The sequence below is a fragment of the Cimex lectularius genome, unplaced genomic scaffold (genome assembly GCF_000648675.2).
Source record: "Cimex lectularius strain Harlan isolate CLEC.00 unplaced genomic scaffold, Clec_2.1 scaffold4, whole genome shotgun sequence".
Taxonomy (NCBI): domain Eukaryota; kingdom Metazoa; phylum Arthropoda; class Insecta; order Hemiptera; family Cimicidae; genus Cimex; species Cimex lectularius.
In genome coordinates, this window is record NW_019392723.1 from 1,831,546 (window position 1) to 1,846,946 (window position 15,401).

The 15,401-nt window shown below is 35.1% G+C and overlaps 1 protein-coding gene across 1 annotated transcript; it reads right to left on the reverse strand.

Moving 5' to 3' along the window:
• Positions 1 to 628: 628 nt before the first annotated feature.
• On the reverse strand, positions 629 to 13,654 carry LOC106672800 (bifunctional arginine demethylase and lysyl-hydroxylase JMJD6). The gene is made up of 9 exons (XM_014404513.2): positions 13,513 to 13,654; positions 7,969 to 8,043; positions 7,696 to 7,907; positions 7,482 to 7,634; positions 5,349 to 5,545; positions 3,973 to 4,120; positions 3,472 to 3,660; positions 2,983 to 3,146; positions 629 to 1,190 (listed from the first exon to the last, which is right to left on the reverse strand). The coding sequence occupies exons 1-9, from the start codon at positions 13,652 to 13,654 to the stop codon at positions 1,097 to 1,099; spliced, it is 1,374 nt and encodes a 457-aa protein (XP_014259999.2). The 3' UTR covers positions 629 to 1,096.
• Between the last annotated feature and the right edge of the window lie 1,747 nt (positions 13,655 to 15,401).

The following is a 15,401-nucleotide window of genomic DNA, read 5'->3' on the forward strand; positions in this document are numbered from 1 at the left end:
GGGTTTTTTCTTTTTTCTCGCTTACGTTGTCTTTTTCTAGTTTAATTATTGACCCATCAACTCAGTAGGTTCTATTTTATCAAAAAACGTGTATAAACTCTTTTGTAGCTTTTGTCCCACTAATGTTGTCCTTTGCGAGCTTAATTTTTGCGCCAATTGATTTTAGAGGGGCGATTTTATAAAAAAAAAAATAGTAAAAACTCGTCTTTTTGCGTTTATCTCTCTAAATTTATGCTTTGCCACCTTAATTTTTGCAAGAATCAATTCGAGAGATTCTATTTTATAAAAAGCTGGTAAAAACTAGTTATTGTAAAAACGTTGTCCTTTGCGAACTTAATGATTGAGCTAATCGACTCCATAAGGTCTATTTCTATGGTATAAATAAATATTTTTTTTCTTCTCGTACATTTTGAAGCTTGGGAGTTAGATTTTTTAGATATGCATGGAAATTTGCGTTTACGGAATATTTCACAGTATAAATCTTTTATTTTTATTGAGTCATACTCAAAACATAAATTATTTTTCCTTTACCAAGTTAATATTTATTTTGTGTGCAGATGGCCTTTGCCATTTTTTTAAATAAAATATTTTTAATAATATAATAGTAAAAATAATAAATAATAATAAATTTTTTGAATATAAATTCAGTCATTTAATACTCAGATTGTACAAAGTTTTGTATGGAAGAATGCAACAAAAAAACTATGAAACAATTCAGGGCAGCAACAAAAATTCATGTTTTTCTCTAGTGCTATTAGACAAAATTGTTTAGAAATGAAAGGGGGTAGAAACGGGACTAATAATGTAAGAACAATTTTTTTCATATTATTTATCAAGAACTCTATATAATAAGGAATATCAACTGTATGTTTTAATGTCATAGTATCTAATATTTTGTATGCAAAAATAATTAACTTGTTTGCAATATAATCAACAGGTTCCCGTATTTATACTCTTCACAATTTTCAGGTGATAAAAAAATGGAAATTACAAATATTTAAATCACGTTTTTTGTCTAAAAGGCACATTGGAACTTTACAAATATAAACCATCCCAAAAATGTCGGAATCCAGTTTCTTTCTAGGGTAAGTAATCGTCATTGATCTTGCAACGTAGCAGTGTTGTCTTCATTAATAATACTAGAATTTTCATCACATTCTGTGTTGATAAATTTCTCTTTGTTGTTCTTCCTAAAATAAACATAATTAAAATGTATTGTATAATAATGCTAAACTTTATAGTAAATATTGTTTCCCTTGGGTAATTTATGAAACATAAATTAATCCAGCGCTCTCTCGCTAATCTGAACTTTGGAACGCTAAACATTCCAGTATTCCGAACTGGACAAAACTTCAAGAAGAATTTTAAAAGAAACAAGTGAAACATTATTTGCGGAAGGGGAGAAAAAGATAGGTGGAGGGAGAGAGGATAGGAAGGGTGAGAGAGGGGGAGTGGGAGGGAGGGAAGGAAGAATGAAAGTGTGTGAAAGAAAAAGAATTGGGGTAGTAGAAGGGAAGGGGTGTGAGTGAGTGAGTGAGTGAGTGAGTGAGTGAGTAGTGAGTGAGTGAGTGAGTGAGAGAGAGAGAGAGAGAGAGTGAATTGGGGAGAGTGAGAGAGAGGAAGGCAGGGAGGGAGAGTGTGTCATTGCGAGAGAATGTAGGTGAGATAGTGAATGAACAAAAGAGAGAGAGCGAGTGATTGATGAGTGAGTGAGTGAAAGTAAGTGAGAGAGAAAGAGTGAGACCGTGTGTGAGAAGAGCTTCGAGATGGCCACACCAAGCACTCAATTCCAACTTCATTCAGGTAGTCATCCAAAATACATGCTATGGGACCTGGGATTATCCTGCATTAGCAAGAATCTCTCACCGATGTGGGGGGCAAATGACGTGGCACTACATGTCCTTTATGTCTTGTAAGTACTAATGCAAAGTTAGAAATCTTCCTCGCACAACAACCAATTCGGTGTGGGCATCCAAGGAAATGCCACCCCAGAACATCAATGACCCACCGTGGAATACCACATGAGGAACCATACAGCATGTGGTAACCTTTCTCCTGAGCGCCTCCATATGAAATTACACCCATCTGAAGATTTGAGGCCAACTCTCACCTCACCTGTAATGAGAACTCATCCCCAATCCACATGTCCATCCATGTCCAATTCACATGTTCCCATGTGAACTGAAGCCTGGCCATTTTCTTAGCTAGGTAAGAAGAGATCCGCGAGGTGCCGGGCCCTGAGGTTATTTTCATTGAGCCTTCTTCTTACAGTCATGGAGGAAATTGAAACGGAAATTGAGTCTTATGAGATTTCTTATCTTATTTTCCATAATGCTGCGATTTCGTAGAGCCTGATGATGGATGAATCTATCATCTATTTCGTCTGTAGACAACTTCAGACCGAATAGAGCCTTCTATTGTGAAGCCCTTTTTCTCCGAAGCACCAAAGAACCCTTCCTATTGTGGAGTGATTTACACTCCGTCTCCTGACAATTTGTGCTGGCTGTTTCCTTCCTCTAATAATGTTATGATCCTGATACTGTCATAATCACTCAAATGCTTGACTGGAGCCATTCAAAAAGGTTAAGAATAGGAGTAATATTAAATGAAGTAAAGGAAGGAAAATGATTAACTGAAAGCAAACTTTATGCATAGCAGAATGGAAAGGCATAATGCCATTTTTTTGTGAAAATGTGAGCGATCAGCACAAAAGTAACCAAACAAAACATTATTTACTGTTCATTTTGACTACGATAGCTCCTAATTGCCAAGGTAATGGATTTAATGTTAACTAAATAAATTAAGTGGTGCGTTAAATTTGTCCATCAGTGTATATGTGTATATTATTTTAACAATTTCTGTAATCCTACTTTTTCAATAATCCAAATACCAATGATTAGTTCGGATTATTGAGAGAGCACTGTAATTCATGAATCATTCACTAATCTAATGCTGTTACTTCCTTTCAATTTAATTTGTTACCTCTTTTTGTGCGGAGTTAAAGATTCTTGCCCGCTGTCATCACTTTCACTGTCATAACTAGTTGTAGAAGAACTACTACAAGATGTAGAAGAATCTGAAGCTACTCCAGTGGCCAACTGGACGTCAATACTGTCAGCTGTAAGAGCTAATTCTGGTTCTACAGTCTGGAACAAAGCATAAATTTTAAAATAATTGGTTAAATTAAATTCTAACAAAATCTATTTCAAGTCATACCCTTGAATAGGCACAATGTTTATTATATATAATGAATAAATTGTTTTAGCTTGATCAAATAAAATTGAATAATAAATTAATTTTATTTAGGTGGTAGTCATAGAGGGGAGTGCTAGTTCTCTGCCATATGACCATCAGCTCTCAAGGAACACTAGGTAGAGAGGGACAAGGTACAATAAGCCTAAATAGCTGCCAGGCTTCAGTAAACACAAACGAGACCAACCTCTATTACCAAATCAATAAGTCAGTTGTTACCTTTAACACCCTGTACCATTTCCGAGCTAACTTTGGCCTGCCTCTGACTGTTTTATGCCATACAATAGGAAAATTTGTTCTACTACAAAAGTTCTGGGTGACTGCTACAGTTGTGTCTAGGTTTAGAACGACATGCCACCATCCTCCTGGTACAAATACTGTTTCACCTGGGTTTTGCAATATTTCCACCTAAACACACAATAAAATAAGTTTTTAAATAAATCTGACATTATACAAGAAAATATCAGCCAAAATCAAATGTATCAGAGGTGAATTAGCTCGATAGTACTGATTTTGAATTATGTGAAGATAAAACAAAAAAAATGAGAGAATGAGTTATTATATTTAAAGAGCAATTGAACCACATGAGGATGTTCTTGTTAATCCTTGAATGGATTCCCTAAAACCAAAGCCACTTGGCCACAGCCCCACATTATGAATAAAAAATATGCTTAATATTAAAAGACGTTATGGTCAATTTAATTTTCATACTTTACATACCGGCTTACAATCTTGTGGCCAACTTGGAAGTTGCGTTCTAGGATAAATGACAGAAAACCAGGTTATAGCTTCATCCCTTTGATGTCCTCCTTCAGCATAAGTAACTTTTAGCAAATTTTTTGGTGTATGTGTAGGAAACAAACACCACCTGCAAATAATCAACTTACTATTATTATAAAAAGGAAGGTGAAATGGTACTTTGGTTAAAAAATTAACTGTTTGCATTTTTTGTCTTTTTTCCACTGCCACAGCTGTAAACTTAAGGTCTCTGTCACGAACTGGAGGCAAACGGCAGGTCCAAGGCCCAGCAAGAACAAAAATGGTTTACCAGTAAGCACCTCTTCCAATTATACCTTTCACGAATCGTTACAAACAAAAAGCCAGTAGTTGGTCATTTTTTATCATTTCAGTCTGCCTATCATTCATACTGAACCGGTATAGGACGGAGTAAGTAACCCTTTGCCAGTTCAACATGGGTTCACCAACTCGCAGACCAATACTCATCATCAACTCTGCCTATCAGCTGCTTTAATCTATCAGATGTGTTTCAGCATTTTGCCATCTTCAGTGTTGCGTCTATCCAAAAAAGTACCTGTTCTGTAATTCTGCAAGGACCGATTCCATCTCTCATGAGATCCCATGAATCAAAAAACTTTTTTTTGATGACTATACTGTGGGAGGGAGGAATTTAAGCCACCAAAGACACAATCATACTTTAGTTAACAACACATGCAACTTATTAAAGAGACTTGGCTTCATAGAAATCGCAGACACAACACAGAAGATGGTAAAATGCCAAACAACTAATACACCAAACCAGGAAGGATTACAGACCAACATTACTAGTAAGGATGAAATTATAAATTCATCAATTCTTTCAATGTCCGTTAGCTCAGGATATAGATGAAGATCAATGTTCAGTTCTTGAATAGATCAGGTCAAACCAGACAACTGTCATTAACCCAACCAATGTAGATAAAATCTTTACCTTAAAATTGAATAACTGCACACTGAGGGAACTAATGCAGTGCAGTGAAATATCTTGGGGTCTATAACAGAAAACTTGGAAGTTGGGATGCAACAAGAAATTAAGCACTTTCTGTTATCAGCATCAAAAACTATGTTCAACTTGCATAGATAAACACTAGCAAAAGGCAGAAGTTACATTAGAGCCTAATCAGATGGAGAAGCTATTCATCAGCTTCAGAAGTCACATCGTTTTCTGAGTTTGGTAAATCGTAAAAATGTTCTCCTAATGACAGAACAAAGGCACACATTTCATGTTAGACCATATATTTTTAATTTTTGTTACATCCTAGTATCAGTAAAAGTAAAGGTTTCTAAAGAAATGTATAAGACTTAGTTTTTATGCCCACCTTTTATGCCCGAAAACTAATGCATTCCAAGCAGAAGTACCAAGCGGATCAATGTGTATTCCTGTGCCAGACCTTGCTGGACCCATAACAAACCACCGATACGGAGGTCTTCTACTTTCACCACATAAATGAAACAGGTCATCTCTGAAATAGTAAGGAATGTCATAATCTTCTAATAGTTTTCTCCTCCTCCTATCCTAAAATAACATAAAGCAATTTTTTTAATTATTTCAATAGTTTTGGAATTTCATATTCTGTTTGGTAATACAGTTTGTAAAACATTACCCCAACTCAATGAATGATGAGTGCGGGAGCAGAATTCACCACAAAAGTGTGGTCTTGCCCCTGATTAAGAGGACAAATCCATTTGTTTTACTTGTTTACTAAAACCAGTGTAGTGGAGTTTTTAGATCAAGAAGCGCATATCGGCATGGTAAGTAAAAGCATATTAAATTAAAGCATACAGTTGTACAAGGCAGGGCAACATATTAAAGCACAAGAATTAACTGAGGTGTAGCTGGCGAGATTTACTTAATTCAGTGCTGGTGACCTGCATGAAGGCCAAGCCACCGTAGATGACCTGCATAAGGTCATGATGCCATAATGTTTCTGGGAATAGAAAATTTTTGCCATCTGGGAGGGGGAAAATAAAAAACTGAACGTGTTAAGGGGGTCAACCAATTCTCGGATTCTTTTTATTCACTCCATTCTTCCTTTAATATCTCGTGAACTAATGGTCCATCCAACAACATGATCGGTTTCATTTTATTCAAGCCTTCTTGTGAAAATTTTGGTTATAAGATTTAATGCCTATAGTTGTTATGTTAAAAGCTAGCGTTGATGAACTGTCTGAAAATGCATTTCAAAAAATTGATTTTTTCAAGACTCCAATACAAAGGACTACTCAAGACTTTTTTTTGGAAATTTTGTTTTCCACATTTTTGTCACAGGTTCCTCTTCAGTCCATCAACGCTCAGTGGGCTCATTTTCGTGGCGGCTTCTCTCTTCTAAAAATCAGGTAAAACGGCGAACCCTTGGGATAATAAATAAAAAACAAAGATAGCTATAAAAATAAAATAATTATGTCCTCTGTAATGCTAAAAAAGGAAACAAAACAAGGTCTCTTCTGGAATAAAAAAAACCACATGGTCTGAAAACAAATTCCCATCATCCTGGTTCTTTCCCATCTCATTGCAGCACGTTCCTCTCCTCGCACATGTAAACTCGAGCCTCCAGGGCTGGGAAGTCTAAGGACAAAAAGCAAAGTCCTCCCCCCCCCCAAAAAAAAAGACAAGTTCTTTTTATATTTGTCCGTGCTGTCACGTTCAAGTTTGAGCTTCGCCAGCGTGACCCACCGAGTTCTGATTGCTCAGCTGGTTGGGCCTCCTATGGCCCCCGGGCCGCCTGTGCATCTTCGGCCTCTTGCCAGCCACGGGACCCCGTATCCGTCCAAAAAATGTTATTTTTCATCACAGGTTTTTTTTTCATTTATGTTTGAATGTAGAATTTTTGAGTGTGCTTTTTCTGACATATCATTTCGTTGTTACCACACCATACTTCCGACATTGAGATATCTCTGCAGGAGAGCAGGGTTCCTGTTTAATTGGCATTTATCCATCCACATACATCATTCTGATCTGTACAAACCTTTCAATTTTTAAATCACTTCTGGTGCTCAACATTGCAAATCAACCAGATGCAGAAGAAATTCTTGTTTACTTTTAAAAAATGACTTTTTTTTAATGTCAAAATTGGTTGACCCCCTTAAGAAATACTATATTTTCTTCTAACATCTTCTTTGTCAATGTATATCAATGAGAATATCAATGTGCAAGGGACAATTTTTTCAGCCTGTTTCAAAAGCAACTGTTTAATTAAATAATAAAAAGTTGAATTAAAGGATATAAGAACAAAAAGTGTACAAAAAAAATATAGATTGTCATATTTAAAGCAGTGCCTTGCCAGAGAATGTTGCACAAAAAAGGTCAAACCAAGCGAGCCTAGTGACAAGCGAACACTGGAAGACTAGGAAAATTTCACCCGAAAAATGTTAATCTATCATTTCATTGTTAATAAAAAGTAACAAAACAAAAGGAAAATGCAGAAGGAAAAGGGGGGATCATACACACTTACTTCTCCAAAACCGCTGTCAAATATGTATAAAGGACTGTCATCCATTGTTGTTGTCAAGTAATCGATGAAGTATTTCATCTTTAATTTAACACTATACCCTTGGTTATCTTCTCCACACTTGAATTTTTGGTTTCTGTATTTCTTCTTGAGCCTCTACAAGACGATTTGATAATTAATCACATAGGAAAAAATATTAAACTCCTTGTATACTTACATGTAATGTCCATTTGTTATTTGCATTCCAATGACGTTGAGCACCAACAATAACGACAGGTTTATATGGTTTTTCGTATTTTTCAATGAATTCTTCTTTGCTGACTTCATTTATATTTATGCGAGTCATTTGATCGTTGACTAAACAAAAATTGTGAAATTCATTGGCGTACTGCATCGAACTCCATGCCCATTGGTCACGATCACTTAATTCTAATTTTGGAAGAGGAAAAAGTTTTAAATTGTTATTACATGTGACTCCATAAAATAATACCTGGCCTAGCTCGTTTTTTAGCATCTATTATTCGTTTTTTTGCCCTTGAACTAGGATCTGAAGCCAAAATATTATCTAAAATGAAAAATTAAACAAAATAAATTACCAGAACTTGAAAAGTGCACCCAAAAATAATTGAGGGTCCCTCTTCGCTTATCTTTATTTGTAATTAAGGTAATGTTTTGCATTCACATAGGATATGTTCCAATTTTTCTTGAGAGTAAGCAGGTGTCTATCACATTTTTTCCAATTTTTTGAGGTGGCAATTAAATGAGCAATGGCCAGTGCGGGAGGCTTATCATCCAACCACCGTCATGGACAAGAGATCAAACCACTTTACAATACATTTTTTCATACTATTTTAAATTAAAAAACCATGGGCTATAACGGGATTCGAACACAGAACCGCTAATGTGTCAAACAAGAGTTGGACTCCCAACCACTCAGCCATCGTAGTCCCCTGCAATGGTCAGTTTAAAGACATATTGTTTTCTTTAATTCTTGTCTTCTGAGAGACAGGTAAAGTTTTTTCCTGGTCCTAGTCCAAAGGGTGTAAAGTTTGTTTGCCTAGTTTGTTGCCTTCAATCCCCTCATCACCTACACCAAAATTATCTTATTTTGTTTTACCAGGAGTTGGAGATTTGTCAGGCTCAGACCAGCTTAGACTTGAACAGCCGTCAGTGCTTGGCTCTCTGATAATAAATATCTATAGGGGGGGGGGGTCAGTGGCCGCAACGGTTTAGGCATTGACATGGCGCTCATCACTGTAAGGTAAAGGTCGCGGGTTCGAATCCAGCGGCCCTGCATTCGAACCCAACATACTTACAAATGGTTTTTTTCCAACCGGCACCCTGAGGGTTTATATGACCTCTGCTGTTGCGAACCCTCGTAAAAAATAAAATAAAATAAATATTTATGCACCTTTTAATCAATTTGTAAGTATTTCTTGTACACAGTTTGAAAATTGATGGTGTGGAACCTAGAGGTTTCGCTAGGTCAAAATTTTAGATTTTCAACTCCTGCCCCCACCCCATGTTTCATTTTAGTCCCATCTGTATGCGGTAATAAGTCCCCTCTAGTTTCAGGATTTTTATTCTTCCAAACATCTCTTGAAGTTTTTATTTAGAAGGAACAGGGTTGTCCACTGATTTCTCTTCAGAATTTTTTTAATTTTTTTTTTATAGAAATTATTGTAATAAGCAAACTATTTATGTCAAACCTCTACTTTTTTCTTTTAGGTTTGGAGGTCTCATAATTAACAAAATCAAGTCTAAAAGTCAAATTAACAAATAGCAGAAGAATTGCTCTGATTGGCTGTAGAAAGCCTTGATAATTTGAGCTATTTTAAGCACTGATCTTGAAATTATTTATCAACTAAATAATATTCTAGTTAGTCATAGATTCAAACAAAGAAACTTCTTTGATAACAGCACTCGATAAAAACAGAAAATCAAAGAAAGAAGGAATTTTAAAAAACTCGATGACGAAGTTTAATCTTGAGCTTGGCTAACTGCTGATGTAATAGTGCATAAAATCAATTACAACTGTTCACAAACGTAATGTACGATTAAAGGGGCATGAAGATTACCTGAAAGATTAAAAAATTAACACAAAAGAGAAGCCCATGCAAACCTATTAAAAAGATGGATAAGATTTCTTTACTAGCAAAAACCTTGGCTAGATCAGATATTTAATGTAAAGACAGTATTAAACTGGAAAAGATTATGTAAATTAAAATATGGCAGATTAAAAAAAATTGGAGACCTAGTGGTTCTGGTTTGAATCCTGCCATAGCACTTTTATTTGAGAATTTTTTTTTTTTTTTTTAATTGTTAAGTATTTATGAAACTTCATCTGTGATGTGTAATGGATAGTAAGATATTAGGCCCTCCTGAATGTACTAAAATAATACAAAGAATTTTTATTTTTACCATTTTATTAATCAAATGAGCAGTTTTTTGTACTCAGTTTTTATCATCCCTGGTTATCCTTGTTTACCATTTTGGCTGTAGGATGGCACAATGGTAAACGGTGTGGTATTGTGTTTCAGTATGGACCTGTAGCTTGATTCTTTGATCATCCTGATCTGATTTCCTCTGACAGATTCAACCAGTGTACAAGCAGACCAAGATGATCAGAGGCAATCAAGCTGTAGGTAAAAGGGCAAATTCTATTGCAGTTAGCAAGGGTAGCACGAGTATGGAAACAGATCATTCGAGCTGACTATGATTTTGTCATTATTTATTTTGTTTTTAAATTAAATAGCAAAATTTAAAATATTTTATTAAACAACAGCATACTCGAACATTCCAACTACATGGCAGTTAGCAAAACTAGTACAGATTGTACAAACATTGTGCACGTCATGTACTATTCAGGGTGTGTTTTACATTAAAATAAAATTTGGTACGCACTCAATGCCACATTTTCATTTCAAGTGATGTAAACATTTCACTTTAATACAACAGCTGTTGTATATGTAATATGCCCCAATAGTCCCACTCGACTGCACACATTTCATAATTTTCAATATCATGCCTCCATGCATATAATTTTTTAGATATTTTAGTGTTAATTTTCATTTACTTATTGGACCACCTAATTGTAAAATTTGAACTAAGAAAAAAAAATTATAATTGTACGAATTTTTTACTTTTTATTAATTTTATTTTTATTATATACTAGCTTTTACCCACAACTTCGTCCATTGGGACTCTTTTTTAATGTACCTTTCTAATATAATGTCTCGTTTCTCAAATTCTTCTCTTCTTCAGTTCACTTCAGTCTATACATGGTAAAAAATTGTCCAAATTTTTTCCATTCCTATATGGATGCAATTTCAAAAAAAACTTTTATAGAGGCTATCCATGTCATTATAGGAATGCACCGTCAAAATTTCAGCCTTTTATTAAATCCAGCAGTTTGGTCTGTGTGTTGTCTGTCAGACAGTCACGGAACTGTTACATACATAGGAAGGGATTGAATTTCAAAAAATTCTTTCTTAGCGGCTATCCAAGTCATAGGAATGCATTGTTGAAATTTCAGTTTTTTTTAAATCCAGCAGTTTGGTCTTTGTGCTGTCTGTCAGACAGACAAGGAAATGTTTTATAAATATAAATAGGGATGGAATTTCAAAAAATCTTTTCTTAGTGGCTATCCATGTCATTACAGGAATGCACGGTTAAAATTTCAGTCCTATAGATCCAACAGGTTGGTCTGTGCAATATATATATATATATATACAGTGACTCACATATTTGTTCACATCAGTAAACAATTTTCTATTATCTCTAGTTTGCAAATCCCGTATTTTTTAATCCAGACAACAGCAATAATATTGAGTTCGTTGAACTGTTGGTAAACAAACATTCACCCTACTAATCTTTATTTATGTTTATACCTTTGAATTGAGCCAGTTTATTACGAGTCTTCGTGTGAACAGTTTTGTGACTCGGGTTACTTCATTGCAAATTTCCCAAAAACCATTCAATAATTTGTCTCAAATTTGTTATCAGGTATCGTCAATTTAGTTATTTTTCTTACATATTGAAAATATTTCCTTTCCTTAATGGTTATGATCTATTCCGTTTAATTACAGTATGAAGCCATTTTCAACATTTTTGAAAGATCAAATAATAAAATCTCTACAAGAAGGACTTCCTTATTGTGAAATTTCAAAAAAATATAAATTGTTATTATTGTGGTAATAACAAAACCTAAAAGATCTTCCAGAATTTACGATAGTTGTTTTAAAAAGAAGAGGAGTGGTCATAAAACAAAATTTTCTGAAGCCAAAAGGCGTTGTATCTATACTCCGTTCGGTCAGGACAGGTTGACAAGGCTCTAAATTCAGCGTAGGCCGTGTGATAATGATAATATGGATGTCAGTGCTGAAACAAACGGAGATGTTTACGTGAGGCCGGATTAAGAGCGACAGGAAAAGTGAAGAAACCATAGCTGACCAAACAGTGGCTTGCTAATCATCTTGCTAATGGAATGGCCCCCACAGTCACCTAACCTTAATCCAATTGAGCATTTGTGGGGAAAACTAAAAATATCTTTAGCCGATGCTGCCGGAGACGCTTCAAACTTCGATCAATGTTGGGAAAAAACATAAGTTGAATGGGACCTAATTGATCCAGAACAGTATAGAAATCTCTTGAGAAGTATGCCCAGAAGGACTGATGCAGTTTAGAAAGCCAAAGGAGGACATACAAAATATTAAAGGACTTTCTATGCCACAATCATATCGTTCGCACATGGTAATTTATTTTATATTATTTTAATAATTATGATAAAGGAACAATTTAATTTTTTGGGGTTTTTTTGTGTTAAGATAAATAAAATTATTAAAAAAAATTACATTTATTTGATGCCCTACAATTGTTTTGTAAAGTAAATAATGATATAACCGAATTTGCATTCAGCTGTGAATGAATCTGTGAGTCACTGTATATATGTATATATTCAATTAATTATATACAATTTTTCAAAATGAAAAATTTGTGTTGCAGGCAGGATCCGAACCGACGATCTTTGGATCAATACTCCATTCTTCTACCACTTGAGTTAAGGTGACTCTAAATGCCCAGGCCACAATTTTATAATTTTGATTTGTGTACAGTTGTGCCCTGACATATCCCCCATCCAATTTTTTTTTTTTACACATTTCATAATTTTTCCTATCATACCTCCATTCATATAATTTTTTAGACATTTTAGAGGTATTTTCATTTTAATTAACATACCACCTAATTGTAAAAATTAGCAACTTGAATTAAGAAAAGAAAAAATATTTATCATTGTACCATTTTTTCCTTTTTACTATCATTTTTATTTTCAATGTATGCATATTCAATCAATTATACACGATTTTTTTAAATGAAAAATTTGTGTCACAGGTGGGATTCGAACCAACAATCTCCATATAAATATTTCGATGCTTTACCACTAGAGCTACTATGACTTGTATCGCCCTCGCCACAACGCACAAAGGAGCCGCTATTTGCTTACAATTGGAATAAATGGGAAATAAAGGTGAGAAGTTTGTGACAGTACGTTGTCCATTCTGGCACAGGCGATCAAAGTCGCGTTAGCTCAAGTGGTACAGCGTTAAAGTATTTATCCGAAGATTGTGGGTTTGAATCGCACTTGGGACACAAATGTATTATTGAATATATTGATCATTTAATTAAATTAGGTACAGCAAGGGTGTACAAAGATTAGTTTTTGATGAAATGTAGACTACCTTCCGCCAGTACCAAGGCTCAAATGTTGACTGGTTGTGTCAACAATGACCAGTCAACATATAATTGTTCTAAGTTTTGTCCTGCTTTGCCACAGCAGGTCTGGACCATATGACAACGCCTAACATAAAAAAGGAACCACTTTTAAAAAATTATCCATCTAAAATCCATACAAGGTAAACAATTTTCCCAATATGATTTGCTACAAATGCAATCTTTTTCAAGTTCGTAACTCCGCGGATGATTACAGAATATTAACTCGTACTTATTATTAAAGACTCAATTTAAATGATATTACCATCTACAAAACTGGATTCGCTCAGCCTTCTTTTGGAGGGGTTTTCATTTTGGTATTGAGTTCCTTGCATCCTTCCAAACAAATCTTTTTTTTTCAACTGAACAAAACACGAAACCTCAACCAACCTCTCACCACAGTGCATTAACACTTCTTCCTTACCGCTAAAGGCTTCGATGATCGAATCGTTTATTTCATTTATAATCGATTAAAACGTAACTTTTCGTTTTGCGGGATTTAAGTTAAAGTTTTAATACATTTAGGCGATTTTTCTTTTCTTCTGGAATACATTTAAATTGTGAAATTGAGAATATGCACAAGTCACTATAATGACATTGTATATAGATATACAATAATTAATACAATAACTATAATGATATTGTATATAGATTGTATATTTTACTTTACTATATTTCTTTTTTTTCTGTTTCAGGTTGAATCTCAAGATTAGATTTTTGGGTAATTAAACACATATGTACAAAAAGGAGTGTTTCCTGGAAGTTCGGATGGATGCAGGGGTATCAGGATATACAGGGCAGAAGGGCAACGAGGACCCCCATAAATTGGACGAGTTCAGTCAAGACACCTATCAGCCCTGAACACTTTTACAGCATACCAAACTGACAAAAATGCAGATCCATCAGAACTAGGAAACCTATGACGTGTTAGAACTAGAATGATAGTAGGACACTACACAAACTTGAGGCATATCATAGACTAGGATTAGCAGAAACTAAATCACCCTAGATATTAAAGAAAGATGGGATATTAAAGTTTCGATGAGTACACTATCGGCCCTGAACCCTTTTGCGACATACCGAATTGCCAAACAGCATCCATGAGGCAACGGGTTAAGAATAAGTCCTCGGAATGGGAATTCCAGATTAGAGGCATGCTTTAACGCATCGCAGAAACTAACAACAGAACTATTTAACCTAGGGCCTGTTAGGACTAGAATGCTAGTAAGACTGCTGATTGAACACAGCAGACTCAGGAGGCATATGTAGACTCACAGATATTGCCAGGAAGAAGAAGAAACAACGGAAGCCCTCAGGAAGTGCTATGGCCTATATAGAAAGATATTTGTTCTTCTGAAAGAGTTAAAGCCTGAAAGACAATCACAAAAACTACAGGTAGAGCTACTAAACCTCAGACTAGAATAATAGTGGGACACAGCAGACTATAGTCATAGATTTGGAGCAACAGAAACAAAATCACCCTCGGTATCAAATATAAATTTACCAAAGAAGAAGACATCTTTCGACCCTAACCTTTTTTGTGGCATACCAAATTGCTAAAAACATAGATTCATGAGACAATGTGATAAGATCCCACGGTTCATAGGGAATTCCAGGGACAGAGGCATGCAAATTTCATCAAAGAACCACTGTAGAAACTAATGACAGAACTACTAAACTTAGGATGTTTTAGGACTAGAATAATAAATAGAAAACTACACACCCCAGAAAAGAGTCTGCAGATACCTCTGTTGGAATTCCTATAAATAAAATCACCCTTGGTCATTGGCAAGGAATTAATTGACCAAAAGAAGTTCAGAGAGGAAAACTATCGCCCCTAAAGCCTGTACAGATATTCATTCTCCTGGGAGAGTAAGGGCTGAAGGATGAATAGGAAAATGACCTCAGTTCAAAGAGAATTCCATTTACAGTTATGCAAAAATTTCATCAAAGAACCGTCATAGAAACTATGGCAGAACTACTAAACCTATGACGTTTTAAGACTAGAATGATGGTAGGAAACTACACTCATTCGAGACTAGGAGGGGGAAAAACCAAAATCACCCTTGTTTCGGTACCAGGGATAAATCGGCCAAGGAAAGTTCTATCAGAATACCTATCTGCCCTGAACCCTTTATGGCATATCACATTACT

Bases quoted from the DNA above. Each gene is read 5' to 3' on its own strand.
- LOC106672800 (XM_014404513.2), bottom strand. From the start codon at position 13,654: ATGCACTGTGGTGAGAGGTTGGTTGAGGTTTCGTGTTTTGTTCAGTTG. The intron at 4,121-5,348 runs GTGGGCATAAAA...GATTATTTGCAG, and splicing joins TTAGTTTTCGGGCATAAAAG to GTGGTGTTTGTTTCCTACAC. The intron at 1,191-2,982 runs GTAACAAATTAA...TGTTTATTTTAG, and splicing joins TTAACTCCGCACAAAAAGAG to GAAGAACAACAAAGAGAAAT.